This window comes from Hyperoodon ampullatus (assembly GCF_949752795.1).
Source record: "Hyperoodon ampullatus genome assembly, chromosome: 5".
NCBI classification, from domain to species: Eukaryota; Metazoa; Chordata; class Mammalia; order Artiodactyla; family Ziphiidae; genus Hyperoodon; species Hyperoodon ampullatus.
The window spans coordinates 26,033,484-26,052,919 of record NC_136918.1 but is presented as its reverse complement, the minus strand read 5'-3'; the positions used below and the strand labels follow the sequence as shown (position 1 = coordinate 26,052,919).

The 19,436-nt window shown below is 37.4% G+C and overlaps 1 protein-coding gene across 2 annotated transcripts in view; it reads right to left on the bottom strand.

Annotated features, from left to right (window-relative positions):
- Positions 1-18,995: 18,995 nt before the first annotated feature.
- ZNF385D (zinc finger protein 385D) overlaps positions 18,996-19,436 on the bottom strand; it is a gene marked incomplete at its 5' end in the record, with an annotated part of 942,221 nt that continues 941,780 nt past the window's right edge. For both annotated transcript variants that reach the window (XM_079704335.1, XM_079704336.1), the window contains one exon: positions 18,996-19,276. In XM_079704335.1, coding sequence (XP_079560461.1) covers positions 19,043-19,276 — 234 coding nt within the window. In that variant the 3' untranslated portion in view covers positions 18,996-19,042. The remainder of the gene's footprint in view (positions 19,277-19,436) is intronic.

The window sequence follows — 19,436 nt, the reverse complement described above, 5'->3', positions numbered from 1 at the left end:
GCAAACTAGGATTACTAATCAGCTTACCCAAAGATGGCCCATGACTTGCCAATGGTCCTAAGAACTGATGTTAGTCATCACTTTCTTCCTCAGTTCAGCATTTTTTCTGACCACACCTGTCTCTTTTAATACATTACCCTTAGGTTATATTATTGATCAAATAATATTTTAAAGAATTATTAAAAATATTCGGAGCATCCCATGAAATCAGTCTGAAGCCTTAGCTTTCTTCTCTAGCCCTATTCTACTTCCTTCATTCAGAATACACCCTCTGAAAAAAAACAACTTTCATGAGAGTGCAATTTCAGGCTCTGCTTCTGGGGAACCCAAATGAAAACAACAGGATGGCTTGTGGACAGCAAGCAGCAGAATATTCAAGAAAAAAGAAAAGTTGGGGAAAAGATAGTTTTGGGGTCCCTGTTCTGCTTCCCTGTACCTCAAACTTCAAGGGTAAAGATGTAAGCCTTGATGGTGCTGGTTGGGCTCAAGAACTAGGAAAGTCCTAAGATAGTAAATAACCCATTAAAGGTAAGGGTACAAATTGTGTGCATAAGCTCCCTGGGAAAGTTGAGGAGAGCCCAAAGGGGGCTTATCTGTGTCCCCAAAACAGGTGTGTTGAAGCCCTACCTCTAGTATGTGAGAACGTGACTCTATTTGGAAATAGGATTTTGGTAGATGTAATTAGTTAAGATGAGGTCCTACATCCAGTGTGAATGGTGTCCTTATAAGAAAAGGAGAAGAGACACAGCCCTGTAGAGAAAGGTAATGTGAAGACACACAACGAGAACCCCAATGTGAAAACAAAGGCAGAGATGAGATTGTGCATTGTATCTACAGTCAAGGACTAGAGGCAACACCCAGAAAACTAGGAGAAGGCATGGAGTGGATTTTCCTTCTGAGCCCCAATGAAGAAATCTAACTTGCTGACTCCTGGACTTTGGACTTCTAGCCTCCAGAACTTGGAGAGAATTACTGTCTGCTGTTTTAAGCCATCAAAATTTATAGTCATTTGTTTCGGCAGCCTTAGGAAACAAATATATCTAAGTATACAATAACAGTAAGTTAGCATAAGCTAGGCTTTTGTTCATAAATCTGGCAGAACCATATCTGTATCAGTGTGGCCGGCAATTGAGCCCTGCCTCTCCCACTTCTCACCTAGAAATAATCCAGAGAAAAGAAAACAGTGTGCAAGAGGCTTTGTTTTGTCCTACCCTGTAAAGCATTTTTCTTCCACTGAGTCCTGCATCTTCTTCTAAATACATCACAAACATGCAGCGGGTATGTTTATGTAGTCTTTCCCATCATAGCCCAACCCACCTGAAATTCTCTGACACTATTGAAAATAATTCTGATTAATGAATAAAACATGATCAACTATTAATTAGCACTTGAAGATGAACTCTTTAACAGGAGGGTAATTCAGTACTGTTCTAATTGTTTTCCCCAGCATCAGACCTTAGCTGACATTTCGTTTTAGCTTCAGCATAACAATTCCCAGGCTATGTTTAGAAAGACCATGAGCAGTTTCCTAGGACTTGGCCAGAAATTATTCACAATGCCTGGATTACACACTTTGAAAAATGTGAAGTTGTATGTTAGTCAAGATTCCAAATCTAGGTTTGGCTTAGGCTCCTGGCTTGGAATATTCAACAGAAACTTATGATCAGCCATAGTGTTCTATTTCTAAGCAAAACAACATGAAAGAGACTTTGCTATTAGATAGTTAGCAATTTAAAAATCCCAGAGGTTAATCAGTGTCACTGTGTCAGTTTACTGACCAGGCAGATAATAAGGATAGATATTTTTGCACTCTATGGCTAATTCTATATTTTGAATGCTGTTCCTAAATATGGGAAGGAAGGGGGGTTATTTCAAATGTTAATAATAAAAGTACTTTTGTATGGATTTTTTTCAAACTAATAATCTGGCAGCTTCCAGGTATTTGGAGGAAAGTTGTATGTGGCTCCCTCCCCCGCACCATAAAAAGAACCAAAATGGAGCAAAGTTATGTTCAGAAACATTATTATTTCTGAATTTTTCATCATGTTTTAACTTGTAGAAAGAATAGAAGAGAGAAGGATTTTTTTTTTCGTGTGTAAGATACTTCGTTTCTTCCTGAAATCTAATTTCTGCTATTAGCCAAAGCCAAACTCACCTGAAAGAAAATGCAAAGAAAATGACAGAATCCCTTTTTGAATATAGTCACCCACACCTGAATCAAATCATTCCTCGGTGTCAACTCCAAGAAATTACACACACACTCCAGTCCTTAATTTCTTGTAGGTCATATTCTAGTAAAGGGAGACTGGACTGAAATTGATGTTGGCAAAACACTGTCCCTTATGAAACCGCCTATCCAAAATAAGAATCAAAAGCACTACAAGATGAAACCAGCAACAATGAACTTGGGGAGGGGGGTGGGGGGAAGATGCAGGGATGCAGAAGATCGGCTGGTAAAAGAGTATGTGGTAGTTGAGAACCAATAAGCTGTACTGGGGTTTGCAAACCCAGTGATTACAGGGGCCTGGCAGGAAGGAGTTACTGGGGCCTCTGAGTCTAGATCATAATAAACTGTACTTCCCTCCTTTGTCCAAAGGGGGCAGTCAGTTCAATAGTGGCCAATAGTTGCCTAGTGGGAATGGAGCACTAGGGCTCTTAGCTTTTTCTGATTTTTCAAGAGAAATCAGAATTTCCAACTTAATTTTTTTTCTTTTTTTAAAGATATTTGGGAGCTAATTAAAGTTTGTGTAAAAAACAATGTTCAGGCAAAATAAACCAACAAACTAAAAAGAAACCTTTTGTGCCCTATGGAAACATGGGCTATTATCTCACAACCTCCTCTCTGCACAGAATTTAATTTCAGTGAGGGCCAACCACTGGGTTTCAAACTTATAAATGAAATGATTGTTCTGTCTTACTCTTAATTGAAATATCTTAAGTGAAAAGTCCTAAGATGAGAATTCTTGTCTTTCTAACATGGGAGAAAGAAGGGACCATGGAACAGAGTCCAGCAGAGATGAATAAACACACTATATTTTCCTTATTTTTTACCTGTAAACAACAGATTTCTTTTTTTTTTAATGTATTTATTGGAGTATAACTGCTTTACAATGTTGTGTTAGTTTCTGCTGTATAACAAAGTGAATCAGCTATGTGTATACATATATCCCCATATGCCCTCCCTCTTGCATCTCCCTCCCACCCTCCCCATCCCAACCCTCTAGGTGGACACAAAGCACCGAGCTGATCTCCCTGTGCTATGCGGCTGCTTCCCACTAGTTATCTATTTTACATTTGGTAGTGTATATATGTCAATGCTACTCTTTCACTTCATCCCAGCTTACCCTTCCCCCTCCGAGTATCCTCAAGTCCATTCTCTTTGTCTGCGTCTTTATTCCTGTCCTCTCCCTAGGTTCATCAGAACTTGGGTTTTTTTTTGTTTTTGTTTTCTTAGCTTCCATATATATGTGTTAGTGTACAGTATTCGTTTTTCTCTTTCTCACTTACTTCACTATCTATGACAGACTCTAGGCCCATCCACCTCACTACAAATAACTCAATTTCATTTCTTTTTATGGCTGAGTAATATTCCATTGTATATACGTGCCACATCTTCTATATCCATTCATCTGTCGATGGGCACTTAGGTTGGTTCCATGTCCTGGCTATTGTAAATAGTGCTGCAATGAATATTGTGATACATGTCTCTTTATGAACTATGGTTTTCTCTGGGTATATTCCCAGTAGTGGGATTGTTGGGTCATATGGTAGTTCTATTTTTTTTTTTTTAAGGAACCTCCATACTGTTCTCCATAGTGGCTGTATCAATTTACATTCCCACCAACAGTGCAAGAGGGTTCCCTTTTCTCCACACCCTCTTCAGCATTTATTGTTTGTAGATTTTTTGATGATGGCCATTCTGAATGGTACGAGGTTTGCATTTCTCTAATAATTAGTGATGTTGAGCATCCTTTCATGTGTTTCTTGGCAATCTGTATATCTTCTTTGAAGAAATGTCTATTTAGGTCTTTTGCTCATTTTTGGATTGGGTTGTTTGTTTTTATGTTATTGAGCTGCATGAGCTGCTTGTATATTTTGGAGATTAATCCATTGCTAGTTGCTTCATTTGTTATTATTTTCTCCCATTCTGAGGGTTGTGTTTTCATTTTGTTTATGGTTTCCTTTGCTGTACAAAAGCTTTTAAGTTTCAGTAGGTCCCATTTGTTTATTTTTGTTTTAATTTCCATTTCTTAGGAGGTGGGTCAAAATGGATCTTGCTGTGATTTATGTCATAGAGTGTTCTGCCTTTGTTTTCCTCTAAGAGTTTTATAGTGTATGCCCTTACATTTAAGTCTTAATCCATTTTGAGTTTATTTTTGTATGCAGTGTTAGGGAGAGTTCTAATCTCATTCTTTTATATGTAGCTGTCCAGTTTTCCCAGCACCATTTATTGAAGAAGCTGTCTTTTCTCCATTGTATGCTCTTACCTCCTTTGTGAAAGATAAGGTGACCATATGTGCATGGGTTTATCTCTGGAGTTTCTATCCTGTTCCATTGATCTATATTTCTATTTTTGTGCCAGTACAATACTATCTTGATTACTGTAGATTTGTAATGTAGTCTGAAATCAGAGAGCCTGATCCTTCCATTTCCGTTTCCCTTTCTCAAGATTACACTGGCTATTCGGGATCTTTTGTGTTCCCATACAAATTTTGAAATTTTATTTTCTAGTTTTGTGTAAAATGTCATTGGTAGTTTGATAGGGATTGCATTGAATCTGTAGATTGATTTGGGTAGTAGAGTCATTTTCACAATGTTGCTTCTTCCAATCCAAGAACATGGTATATCTCTCAATCTGTTTGTATCTTCTTTAATTTCTTTCATCAGTGTCTTAGAGTTTTGAACATACACGTCTTTTATCTTCTTAAGTAGGTTTATTCCTAGGTATTTTGTTATTTTTGTTGCAGTGGCAAATGGGAGCGTTTCCTTAATTTCTCTTTCAGATTATTTGCTGTTACTGTATAGGAATGCAACAGAATTCTTTGCATGAATTTTGTATCTTGCTACTTTATCAAAGTCATTGATTAGCTCTAGTAGTTTTCTGGTAGCATCTTTAGGATTCTTTATGTATAGTATCATGTCATCAGCAAACAGTGACAGTTTTACTTCTTTCTTGATTTAGATTCCTTTTATTTCTTTTTCTTCTCTGATTGCTATGGCTAAAACTTCCAAACTATGTTGAATAATAGTGGTGAGTGTGGACAACCTTGTCTTGTTCCTGATCATAGAGGAAATGGTTCAATTTTTCAACATTGAGAATGATGTTGGCTGTCAGTTTCTCATATATGTCTCTTATTATGTAGAGTTAGGTTCCCTCTGTGCCCACTTTCTGGAGAGTTTTTGTCATAAATCGGTGTTGAATTTTGTTGAAAGCTGTTTCTGTGTCTATTCAGAATATCATATGTTTTTTACCCTTCAATTTGTTGATATGGTGTATCACATTGATTGATTTATATGTGTTGAAGAATCTTTGTATTCCTGGGATAAACCCCACTTGATCATGGGGTATGATCCTTTTAATATGCTATTGGATTCTGTTTGCTAGTATTATGTTTATGATTTTTGTATCTCTGTTTATCAGTGATATTGGTCTGTAGTTTTCTTTTTTTGTAACATCTATGTCTAGTTTTGGTACCAGGATGATGGTGGCCTCATAGAGTGAGTTTGGGACTCTTTCTCCCTCTGCTATATTTTGGAAGAATTTGAGAACGATTGCTGTTAGCTCTTCTCTAAATGTTTGATAGAATTCACTTGTGAAGCCATCTTGTACTGGGCATTTGTTTGTTGGAAGATTTTTAATCACAATTTCAATTTCAGTGCTTGTGATTGATCTGTTTATATTTTCTATTTCTTCCTGGTTCAGTTTCAGAAAGTGGTATTTTTCTAAGAATTTGTCCATTTCTTCCAGGTTGTCCATTTTATTGGCATATAGTTCCTTGTAGTAGTCTCTCATGATCCTTGGTATTACTACATTGTCAGTTGTTACTTTTCCTGTGTCATTTCTAATTCTTGATTTGAGTCTTCTCCCTTTTTTTCTTGATGAGTCTGGCTAATGGTTTATTAGCTTTGTTTATCTTCTCAGAGAAACAGATTTTAGTTTTATTGATATTTGCTATTGTTTCCTTCATTTCGTTTTCATTTATTTCTGATGTGATCATTATGATTTCTTTTATTCTGCAGACTTTAGGGTTTTGGGTTCTTCTTTCCCCAGTTGCTTTAGGTGTGAGGTTACATAATTTATTTGAGATTTTTCTTATTTCTTGAGGTAGATTGTATTGCTATAAACTTCCCTCTTAGAACTGTTTTTGCAGCATCCCATAGGTTTTGGGTCATCATGTTTTCATTGTCATTTGTTTCTAGGTATTTTTTGATTTCCTGCTTAGTTTCTTCAGTGATCCCTTTGTTATTTAGTAACATATTGTTTAGCCTCCATATGTTTGTATTTTTTACAGTTTTTTTCCTGTAATTGATATCTATCTCATAGTATTGTGGTCAGAATAGATACTTGATATGATTTCAATTTTCTTAAATTTACCAAGGCTTGATTTGTGATCCAAGATATGATCTATCCTGGAGAATGCTCCATGAGCACTTGAGAAGAAAGTATATTCTGTTGTTTTTGGATGGAATGCCTTATAAATATCAATTAAGTCCATCTGGTCTAATATGTCATTTAAAGCTCTGTATCCTTATTTCTTTTCATTTTGGATGATCTATCCATTGATGAAAGTGGGGTGTTAAAGTCCCCTGCTAGGATTGTGTTTCTGTCAATTTCACCTTTTATGGCTGTTAGCATTTGCCTTATGTATTAAGGTGCTCCTATGTTGGGTGCATAAATATTTCAATTTTATATCTTCTTCTTGGATTGATCCCTTGATCACTATGTAGTGTCCTTTATCTCTTGTAATAGTCTTTATTTTAAAGACTATTTTGTCAGATATGAATATTGCTTGCTACTCCAGCTTTCTTTTGATTTCCATTTGCATGGCATATCTTTTTCCATCCTCTCACTTTCAGTCTGTATGTGTCCTTAGGTCTGAAGTGGATCTCTTGTAGACAGCATGTGTATGGGTCTTGCTTTTGTATCCATTCAGCCAATCTATGACTTTTGTTTGGAACATTTAATCCATTTACATTTAAAGTAATTATTGATATGTATATTCATATTACCATTTTCTTAATTGTTTTGGTTTGTTTTTGCAGGTCTTCTCCTTCTCGTGTTTCCTGCCTAGAGCAGTTACTTTATCATTTGTTGTAAAGCTGGTTTGGTGGTGCTGAATTCTGTTAAATTTTGCTTGTCTGTAAAGGTTTTAATTTCTCCATCAAATCTGAATGAGATCCTTGCCGGGTAGAGTAATCTTGGTTTTTGGCTTTTCCCTTTCATCATTTTAAATATGCCCTGCCAATCCTTTCTGGCTTCCAGTGTTTCTGCTTAAAAACAGCTGTTATGGGGATTCCCTTGTATGTTATTTGTTGCTTTTCCATTGCTGCTTTTAATATTTTTTCTTTGTATTTAATTTTTGATAGTTTGATTAATATGTGTCTTGGCGTGTTTCTCCTTGGATTTATCCTTATGGGACTCTCTGTACTTTCTGGACTTGATTGACTATTTCCTTTCCCATCTTAGGAAAGTTTTCGACTATAATCTCTTCAAATGTTTTCTCAGACCCTTTCTTTTTCTCTTCTTTTTCTGAGACCCCTATAATTCAAATGTTGGTGTGTTTAATGTTGTGTCACATGTCTCTGAGACTGTCCTTAATTGTTTTCATTCTTTTTCTTTATTCTGCTCTGCAGTAGTTATTTCCAATATTTTATCTTCCAGGTCACATATCCATTCTTTCTCAGTTATTCTGCTATTGATTCCTTCTAGAGTATTTTTAATTTCATTTAGTGTGTTGTTCATCATTGTTTGTTTGCTCTTCAGTTCTTCTAGGTCTTTGTTAAATGTTTCTCTTATTTCCGTGATTTTAGATCATCTTTACTATCATTACTCTGAATTCTTTTTCAGGTGATTGCCTATTTCCTCTTCATTTTTTTTGGTCTGGTGAGTTTTTATCTTGCTCCTTTGTCTGCTGTGTGTTTCTCTGTCTTCTCATTTTGCTTAACTTTCTGTGTTTGGTGTCTCCTTTTCACAGGCTGCAGGTTTGTAGTTCTCGTTAGTTTTGGTGTCTACCCCCAGTGGATGAGGTTGGTTCAGTAGCTTCTGTAGGCTTCCTGGTGTAGGGAACTGGTGCCTATGTTCTGGTGGGTAGGGCTGGATATTGTCCTTGGGGTGAGCAGAGCCACATCTGGTGCTGTGTTTTGTGGTGCCTGTGAACTTAGTATGACTTTAGGTAGCCTCTCTGCTAATGGGTGGGTTTGTGTTCCTGTCTTGCTACTTGTTTGGCATGGGTCATCCAGCACTGCAGCTTGCTGGCCATTGGGTGGACCTGGGTCTTAGTGTTGAGATGGAGTTCTCTGGGAGCGCTCTCACTGATTGATATTACATGGGGCCAGGAGGTTGGTTTTTTTCCAATATCCTGTACTAGGCTCTCCCACCTCGGAGTCTCAGGCCCGACTCCTGGCCGGAACATCAATACCCTGTCAGACACATGGCTCAGAAGAAAAGGAAGGGAAAATAAAAACAAAAAAACCTGAATAGATAGAATCCCAAACCAAATGGTAATAAGAATACTAAACAGACAAAATCACACAAAGAAACATACATACACACTAATAAAAAGAAAACAAACAAACAAACAAGTAAAAAAAAAAAGAATAGTCAGAATTGTAGGACAAATTGTAAAAGCAAACCTAAACAGACAAGATCACCCAAAGAAACATACATATACACACTCACAAAAGAGAAAAAAGGCATATATATATATATATGAAAAAAATAATAAAATAATAAAATTAAATAAATAAAATTAAAAAATAAATAAAAATAGTAAAAATATAAAACGTTAAATTAAATTAATAAAAGGAAGAGAGCAGCCAAACCAAGAAACCAATCCACCAATAATAACAAGCACTAAAAACTAACCTAAGATAAACATAAAACCAGAAACCAATCAGATGCAGAAAGCAAACCCCACATCTACAATTGCTCCCAAAGCAGTTGGTCCCAAAGCAACTGCCTCAATTTTGGGAACCTTCATTGTCTAACCAGGTATTCTTCAAATAGAGAGTTTTTCACGTTGATTGTGGGGATTTAATCTGCTGTTCCTGAAACTGCACAGAGAAAATTCTCTTTCTCTTCTTTGTTTGCACAGCTCCAGGGGCTCAGCTTTGGATTTGGCCCAGCCTCTGTGTGTATGTCGCCCTCAGGCTACTGTTCCCCTCCCAGACAAGAGGCGGTTAAAGCAGAGGCTGATTAGGGCTTTCATGCTCACTCAAGCTGGAGAGAAGGAGGGATAAGGTAGTCATAATTGGAATGCAGAGTGAGCCTGCCTTGGAAGAGGCCAGGATGACATTTTAACAGCTTGAGGCACACTGTGTGTTCTCCTGGGGAAGTTATCCCTGGATCACAGAACCCTGGCAGTGGAGGGCTGCACGGGCTCCTGGAGCATTGTGGGTAGTGACCTGTGCTTACACACAGGATTCTTGGTGGCAGTGATGGTGGCATTAGAGGTTCATGCCCCTCTCTGGAGTCCGAGCTGATAGCCCATCTCTGGAGTTCGCTTAGGTGGTGCTCTGCCTTCTGTGGGCACATGGAGTGGGAATCCCCTCTCCTTGTTCACCCCAAAACAAAGGTCTCTTACCTCTTCGGCAGGTCCAGACTTTTCCCCAGACTCCCTCCCAGCTAGCTGTGGCACACTATCCCCCTTCAGATTGTGTTCACGCAGCCAACCCAGTCTTCTCCCTGGGCTCTGACCTCAGAAGCCCAAGCCTCAGCTCTCAGACCCCACCTGCCCCAGCAGGTGAGCAGACAAGCCTCACAGGATGATGAGTGCTGGTCAGCACCGATCTTCTGTGTGGGAATCTCTCCGCTTTGCCCTCTACACCCCTGTTGCTATGCTCTCCTGTGTTTCTCTGAAGTTTCCTCCCTGCCCAGCCCCTGTCTCCACCAGTGAAGGGGCTTCCTAGTGTGTGGAAACTTTTCCTCCTTCACAGCTCCCTCCCTGAGGTGCAGGTCCTGTCCCTATTCTTTTGTCCCTGTTTTTTATTTTGTCCTACCCAGGTACATGGGGAGTTTCTTGCTTTTTGGGAAGTCTGAGGTGTTCTGCCAGTGTTCAATAGGAGTTGTTCCACATGTAGATGTATTTCTGTTGTATTTGTGGGGAGGGAGGTGATCTCCATGTCTTACTCCTCTACTACCTTGAAGGTCCTCCAACACATTTCTTTTGAGAAACAGTCATGAGACACCCGTCCTGTGAGTCACTAAATGCCTTAATTGGTACTTGGAACACTTGTGTTATATGTTTTTTCTGTACTTCTTGGAATGGTAAGATGTTACAAACAAGTAAAGTAGAACATGTAGTTTACAAACCTAATTTGTGCTAAGGATCCTCTTCCAAAGAGCCTTAAAACTTAAACTAAGAAGAAAAATATTGCCCAAATTAGATACATTGCCTATGGGTTATTTATGGATGAAAGAAAAATAAGCAACCATCTTTATTTCATGAACTAAGTGAATAATAAAAATGTAAATGAACAAATTTCCTGAAACCACCAGTAATGTTACATTTACCTGGACAATTTTACAATTGTCAAAGAGAGAAGGGACAATGGCTATGGATGTTTCTAGAGCTGCTGAGGTAATTAGGGAGCTTTCATCCCATAAAAATACCACTAGTGACTTTCTTTTATTGAAACTGAAAAGTTCTTCTTAAAGAATTCCTGATTATTTGTTCACAGCTGCAAGTTTGAGTATAGGACCAGAGTCAGGATAGAATATATTTTACATTTGTCTGTCAATAAAATTGATAGCAGCTTCATTTCATATTGTGGAAACTGTTGGCATATGAGGGGATTTTACTCTATGATTGAAAACAGAAAATGGTTTGATATGAGTGATATGAATTGTTTTGATTATTATTAGTATTTTAGGACTTTACTGGCACACCAAGGGCCATTTTTTCGGTCTGCAATTAAAATAAATAATAACATCAATACAAACAATCACCATTCAGCTACCAAAATGTAAAACACACGCAAAAAATTCCATCTCAATGGTCCAAGTCTACCTGGGGACATCTATAACCTTTGATGAAAGGTTAATCAGCATGATTTGGCAAGATGAAAAGAGCAAAGCCATTTACTGAACACGTGGGCTGAGAAGGTGGCACAAATTCGCAACCTGAGCATTTTGGCTTCTGCAGCTCATGCCATGTTCCCAACGTGAGGATATGAAGCTGCTTTCCCCCAGTAGTTCCACCCCAGTGAAGCATTATTGTAGCTGAGTGATGAATCAGAGACCCCTGTCTGACTAGCAAGTGAATTTCTTTAATCTTTGGTTCCATTCTTCTTTTTCATTTTTCTGTAAAAATCAAGCTAGCCACGTCCACTGTACCTCTTCAGTATTTGTGGTAATGTTCTTTTGAATATGAGGTATTATTGTTATCAAGTAAAACCTTATGAAACTTTTTGCCAGGTGGTTGATATTGGACAAAGCCCTGCTTGTATTCTCTAAGCTATGAGAATATAAGGGGAGAAAAATCACATAAAATTTTTTCCCTTAAGCAGTTTTTTTTTTTTTTTTCTTTTGGATGGGTTACACAAATGTAGGGCAAACCATAGACTATTGTTTAAAATTTGAAAATATTATTCAAGTTTTTTAAATGTTAATGCCGGAGTTTCCCATCTGAAGTCTGGTTGTCAAAAACAAATACAGCCTCTAATTTGTGGTCACTAAATGCATTCGTATTAGGCTATTTTTAGATCTTGAGATTAAGGCTCAGCTTGGCTTCTGTCAGTAAATAGCCATACTGTCATCACTCAATTCATTCGACAGGGTCTGTTTGTAGTTCTATTGTTAAGAATCACCATTTAAAAATAGCCGAACTGGGAACTCTACTCAATATTTTGTAATAACCTATAAGGGAAAAGAATCTGAAAATATATATATATATATGTATGTATAATTCATCACATTGTTGTACATCTGAAACTAACACAATATTGTTAATCAACTATACTTCAATAAAAAATAAAAACAATAAAAATAAAGATAGCCAAATCTCCAATTTTTGTGAGAGTTGACTATCTCATCATACATTGGTTAATACTAAATTTTCCTTTGATTGACCAGTATAAGGAGACAATTTAAAATTAATTGTAAAATTATAGTAAATATTACTAGCAGAAATGCTTGCCTACAATTACATAAGGAAACTTCAGTTGAACTGACATAAGATTTAAACTTATAAAAGAAATTTAAAAATATAGAACTAACAGGCTTCCCTGGTGGCACAGTGGTTGAGAGCCTGCCTGCCAATGCAGGGGACATGGATTCGTGCCCGGGTCCGGGCACATGCCGCGGAGTAGCTGGGCCCATAAGGCATGGCCACTGAGCCTGCACATCCGGAGCCTGTGCTCCGCAATGGGAGAGGCCACAACAGTGAGAGGCCCATGTACCACAACAAAACAAAACAAACAAAAAAAATAGGACTAACTAATTTCCCAAGAAAAGCAATGTTCCCCTCACAGACTTAGAGAACAAACTTACGGTAACCGGAAGGGGTTGTGGGGGAAGGGGGGAGGGATAGTTAGGGAGTTTGGGACTGACAAATGTTTAAACTGGATGACCAACAAGGGCCTACTGTGTAGCATAGGGAAAGCTGCTCAATATTATATAACAACCTAAATGGGAAAATAATAGATATGTGTATACGTATAACTGATTCACTTTGCTGTACCTGAAACTAACACAACATTGTTAGTTGATTATACTCCAATATAAAATAAAAGTTAAGAAAAAAGAAAAGGAAAGCAATGTTCTTAGCATATAGCTCCATGTGTGTATAAGGCACTATTTCTTGAAACAATCCATCAAGTTTTTGGTTTTTTCAGGACAAAATTAAGTATCTAATATAGCTACACATGATGCTGCTTTGGCATCAGATCAGTTCCATTTCGAACAGTATGTAGGAATATGAACACTGTAAATATAAGATGCATTTTAAAACAATTTTATTGAAATTTAGAGGAATTAGGCTTAGATTTTTGGGACCAATTTGAAGAGGCAAATGACCTGCTTTTACTAAATACCGCCTTTTTTGAAGCATATCTCTATAAAGTAATTTCATTATTATTCCTATTTTTTTTCCAGAAGGAAATCATCAAAATACTGAGTTGGCTCAGTTTCCTCATAGATAATTTGTGTTGAAGCTGGAAACCACTCTTTGTTCTGTGATGGTCAATCTTGTGCCCAGATCCCTTGGCCACAAGACTTTTCCCCAATATCGAACACTTCCACACATGTTTCCATAATACCTTTAAAAAAACAGATGGCATCCCGTGACATTCTTCTTGACTATTTCATGAAAACTAAACTTTCTAGAACTTTGAGAACTTTATTTCTTTTCTTACTCTAATAATATTAGCTCAGACAACAAGAGACACAAAGCATTTGGTGGAGGGTCTTCACCCAGTATGAACTTCCTTTAGCCCTAGTGTCAGATGCTAAAATTATACAATAATGTATTTTAAACTGAGTTGACAAATATCCAATGATACCCACATTATTACTTGTGGTTAATAAAATTCCATACCCTCTCACCATGGCTTAAAACTCCATAACATCCTTCCTCAATGGATTCATGCCTCACAGATTTGGACAATCAAACAGCAGAGTAACTTTTTTAAAAAGTGTGTGTGCTGGAAAAAAAAATTCAATCTGGGCCTCTAATAAAGAATTCTCCCTTTGCCAGTTTTTTAAACCTTGTTTTACCATGTCCTGCGCACTACCTGGATTGGAAGATCTGATTAGGTTTCAACTCCTATTGTCAAAATCAGTAGCTTTTATGAAATGATACAAAGCGGTAGCAGAAGAGCCTCGCTAGAGGGCAGAGTACCTTGATATTATATCTGCTTCTCAGCCTCCCCCATGCCCTATAATGATTAGGATTCCCAAGTGTGAAATTAGAGTTCCTGTTCTTAAAAGTAAAATCAACCTACTCACTAAAAAAAAAAAAAAAAAAAAAAAAAAAAAATCTGAAAAATGGTAACAGGTAAAAGAGTTATTAAGGCTCATATTTTACAAAAATACATGTAACTCTATCTCTATCCATATCCATATAGATATAGATGTAGTGACTTATGACCTGGCCACTGTACAAGTGTTTAAGTTTAGTTATAATTTTGCTCACAAATCATTTTAGCTCTACTCTTTGGGAATTGCTTTTACAGCTGACTTGTCAGTCATGAAGAGAACATGACCTCATTCTCTATTGACCCCATTCTCAACAGGGTCATCTATATTAATCATCAGATTTGACTTCAAATTTTGGCAATTTCCAGAGTCAATCATCTAGGAAGGATGGCTTTCCATCACTGAGAAGAGGGAAAAGAAGATTACCAGATTCAAGGCAATTCTTGGTCCTTTCACATCTGAGCATTGATGGCACAACCAGAGAATTCTTTAAACTCTGTGACTCTTTGGAACCTGTATGGACTTCTAATCAAGTAGCACTTAGGTAGGAGGTTTTCCCAGTGTAGAACCTGTCTTTCATCACCATTCATAATTCTGATAAGCTATAAGTCCATTTCTGGAAGTAACAACCATGTAGGCCACATGAGGATGATATATCAACATATCCATCTTTCACTGGAAGCTCTGATACCCATCTCAGCACAAGGAAGTAGGCAATGGAGACTTGCCATACTTGCCATACACATGATCCATTTCACTTCTTGATAGTAACTGTTGTCATTATTGAAGGTACCATAGAAAGACCAGAAAAGATGCTCCAGAAATAAATCTGCTCTCTTAATGAAAACCAACAGCAATCAGTTTGTAAAATATTCACTGTCAGGACTAAGTCCAAAAAAAATCTTGCTATATCAATAACAAGAGGGCATAACTGATATCCTTTGGCTGTGGAGGAAGTGATCTGAATAAGGTGGTCATTAGCTAAAACACATGCAAACCCAGGACTGGATTAGTAATGGCTCAGGTGTGGTCCCTTTCTATTGAAGGGAGATTACACAACAAAAAGAACGAGGATGAGACATTCAAATACCTGTTGCTCCCTTCACACCCACACTGTCAATATTCTTTTGCTTTTATATGGGTTCGTTTCATTTAGAGTTTACAGTAAGCCCCCTACATATGAATCTTCAAGTTATGAACTTTCAAAGATGCGAACATGTGTTTGTATGTCCAATTGTGTTAGGTCACATGTCTAGCATACACTGTCATGTGTGCACCTCCTCTACAAGTGGTTGTGCCTTTGTGTACTTTATTAATTTAAGCTATTAATTGTAAGTGAAATTTAATGCCCATATCTACTGTGGAGGGATCTGTACCTTAAAAACATACATGAGCACAATCACAATAAACTCTGAATAATCCTTTTTAAACACCTTTTCATTTTTACTCCTTTGTGTTGTGATTTCCTGCTCTTTTAATTTCCAAATTAGTATAAATGCTCTCTTGGCTAAATAGTTCCTTGGCAGCAAAATATGTAGCACCATTCAAAAAACAAAGTTATATCTCTGATGATAACGGCAATGAATTATTGCAAGAGAGGAACGGAAACCCAACGGTACCTGAAGATTGCATCATTTGAGATAAGTCAGTAGTGATATAAATTGCCCAAAGCCAACTGTGTACATAACTGTGTTGAGGTGTACACAACAACCACTCTTCAAAGTTCAGGAGCAGTGAGAGGAGCGATTTGTCACTTGTAATCACCTGTTTTCTCGGAAGAGAAATACAGTGACTTCCCAAAGACTGTTTCCAGTTGTCTGAGTAATCTGGATGAGGTGCAAGAATGCTTTTTCCAGAGGCATTTGACTCTTGCAATGCATTTATATTTGCTGCAAATGAAATCAGAGATGCTGTATCTATCCCTTCCCTGCCATGGGTATGATGCATGGGAAGGAACGTATAACCATAAAGTCAGAACCCCCTCAGGGATGTTCAGAGCACCACTGCTGATCAATCGGAATTACTGATCTTTCTTCATGAAAAGAAGTTCCCTAAGGGAAAGGATAGAGCTTTATAGCAGTCTGAACAATGGTAGATATGGATCTGGTGTTAATAAATACATGGAATGTTGGGAACCAATTCACAGAGAATCCACCATAAGTTCCATGGTTAGGCTTCATCCTTTATTAGGTAGTGAGTAAAAGACAACTGATGATTACAACTCCAATTTTAGAGACCATTTAAACAAAAATGGTTCCATAGTGAAGTGAGGCAGAAGGGGTTTAGGTATTTCTGAGGTTTCTCCTATGGCTGATGGAGAAAATATGGCTGATTTGTTTGTTTCCCAGCAAATCATTAAAGTTAGCAACGCCTTGTGATCCAGGACTCTTGTATCCCACAGGCCCTGACTTCTAGTGGACTGGCTCTTTCACTTTGGTGAAAATGGGGAAGAACAGCAAAAGTACATCATAGTAAGATTTCATCAATTGACACTAAGTTCTCCAACAGAAAGAGAGGTTTTTAGAGGTGTAAGTGTAGTTGGATAGGGATTCAGGCTGACATAGTGAATGATGAAAATATTCGACAAAGCAGAAAGAGGAAACTGAAGTTCAAAACGGTCAGAAGCTGGTCACACAGGATATAGACAGCCCCAAACAACAGAATTCATGAGCTAACTCTCTACCTGGATGAACTAGCAGGGTCTGAGGGTGGGAAAAGGAAACACTTACTAACACCAGAAAGTAGAGATACTGGCAGATGCAATATCACCAGATACTTTCAAAAACAAATTTCAATTGTAACCAACATGTTCAGGCAGAAGATGTATGGTTTGAAATTCCTCTTACCAAAGGAATACTTTTTCTTTTCTTTTCCTTCCTTTCTTCCTCCCTTCCTTTTTTCTTTTGGTTGGTTGTTTAACAAAAGTTCTATAAAGTCAACTGCTTTAAAGATATATTTATATGACAAATGTCTTTAGCTAGATGGTGGAGAAGAACTCCAAAGACCATGTTTAATGTTGAGCACCAAGCACGTTATGGGTGTTTCTTAAATATAAAATGACAAATACTAAATACCCATCTCTCAAATCGTTTCACCTTGAGTCTTTAGACCTCTCAAAAGTCTATTACAGTTTAGATAAGAGCAGTTTCAGGAAGGCCATATGCAGCCTTTCCCTATATTTTTAAATAGTCTTTACAAAACCTTTCAAAAATATTTTTTTTTCTCTAAACCTAAATCTGGTAGGGTGGATTTGTACATGTTTTCATTGTTCTAAGTTTGAGTGTCATTATTCTTATTAATGCAACAGACTGGCTGCATCGAACCCCATCATAATGATAGGTATATGTTAGCTTTCTATGGGAAAAAGCAAATAGCCTTTATCACAAATTAAAGGCACAGCTATTTTTATGCCATTTGTTACCAACTTAATGATAACATGTAACACGGGATGGTTATATAATTATTTTATATAGATTTTCTTTTTATAAGTTATTCTCTTAATCTTTCTAACATATATACAATATACATATATTTATATATACCCCTGAAAAATCTTGTTTTAAAGGTAAAACATCAACTCCTTTCAGCCTTATGGTGAATATTGAAGGCTGTCAGTGTTTCACAACTCCACTAGAGAAATGATGGTCAAATGCATCTTACCAGTATTTTTTTAACTCTACATCCTTGGTCTGAAATTAATGCAGATTAATTTTTCTTGTTTTACTAATATTTAAATATATATTAATTGTTTATATCATGTCAGTAGGAAATCTAAAAAAACAACAACCCCCCCCCCACAACAATAGCTAATGTCTACCATCATAGTCAAAGCAGAAACCTTTGCTGAAGAGACAACCCTACTGGTATGATATAAAGGGGATATTGCAGAGATGCAATATTCTTTGTTTTTATTGGATATGCACTAACATGAAAAATCTTTACTTTGCATTATCATGCTAGGTTAGGATCATCCATTATCCTTGAAACAGAATTGTTATACTGATTTCTTTCTGAACACCCATGATGCATGGGTTTACCTGTTTTCAGATATAGGTGCTTTACAAACACTTCTTATTTCCAGCAACACTGTTCCAGGGGGAGGGAAAAGTACTTCATAAGAAACCATTTTTATTAATCTCTCCCACCTCTATGCTTAGCCCTGTTCTTTTATTCTGAACTTAAAGTCATCTCCAAGCTGGGTAGGATGGGAGAATGTGAACCAGGGACCTTCCCCACACCATCCGGTGGTGTTTAGTTTTTGACTGCTTACAGGCGTGAAATTGTTGTTCGTTCTACCTTTTGCAATTCTTGAAAACCTAGTGGCATAGATTGAGACACAGCACTATTGTTTTTACAAGACATCTACTGTATCTACTTTTGTTGGGATAAATACCCAGGAATTGCTGTCATAGCAAGAGGAACAGCACGGGTACTACTATTCACAGTGTTGCTTTTGTTTTTTGTGTTTTTTTCTTTTTCTTTTGCATTATTTTAATCTACAGAGTAAATTATTATATATACATTGGAACCAGTTAATGCCCTTAGACAATGTATAGCTGTCTCATAAAGCAGAAAAGACAATGCAGGGGGAAACAAGTGCCCAAAAGCACAGTCACAAAGGCTTCAGAAGTTCTAGATACCACTACAAGTCAATGCTGGAGATCACTTCTAAAACACTCAATGTTCAAGAGGAATGCTTTAATTTGGAGAAAATACCACCCCTCCCTCCCACCCCTAAACCTCGCTCCTTTTTTTTTTTTTTTTTTTTTTTTAGTAATCTTTTCAATTCACTATCAAAAGTCCTGGCTCTTCAGGTATACTTTAAACTATAAATAAACACTGCATAGTTCTCTTTTTGTTTTGTGTTTTTTGAAAAATTATTGCAGTACAGTTACTCCCATTTGGAATTCAGTAAGGAGCAAACAGCACAGGAGTGTGGGCGGTCCGAATGGGTCCAGGAGCTGGCCGCAGGAGGGCTGGAGGGACTGCAGAAGTCTGGAACAGTGTGGCTGCTGGAGCAGTTCGGAGGCTGAAAGGGGAATTCACTGCCACAGCCGCAGCAGCTGCTGCAGCTGCCAGAGGGTTTGGTAGAATTCGTGGAGCCAAAGGCTTTGAAGGTTCTTTTGAAAATACTAATTTTACCTGCAAGGGAAGGGGAAAAAAAAAAAGAGTAGATGAACAAGAGTCTTAGAATCTACAATGAGAATCCAAAAGGGTGAGTAGCTTTTAAAATACAGCAGTCAACAACTACAAAGATAAACTCACACCTGGGAACTGATGATAAAAATCATGCAAAGTGGGA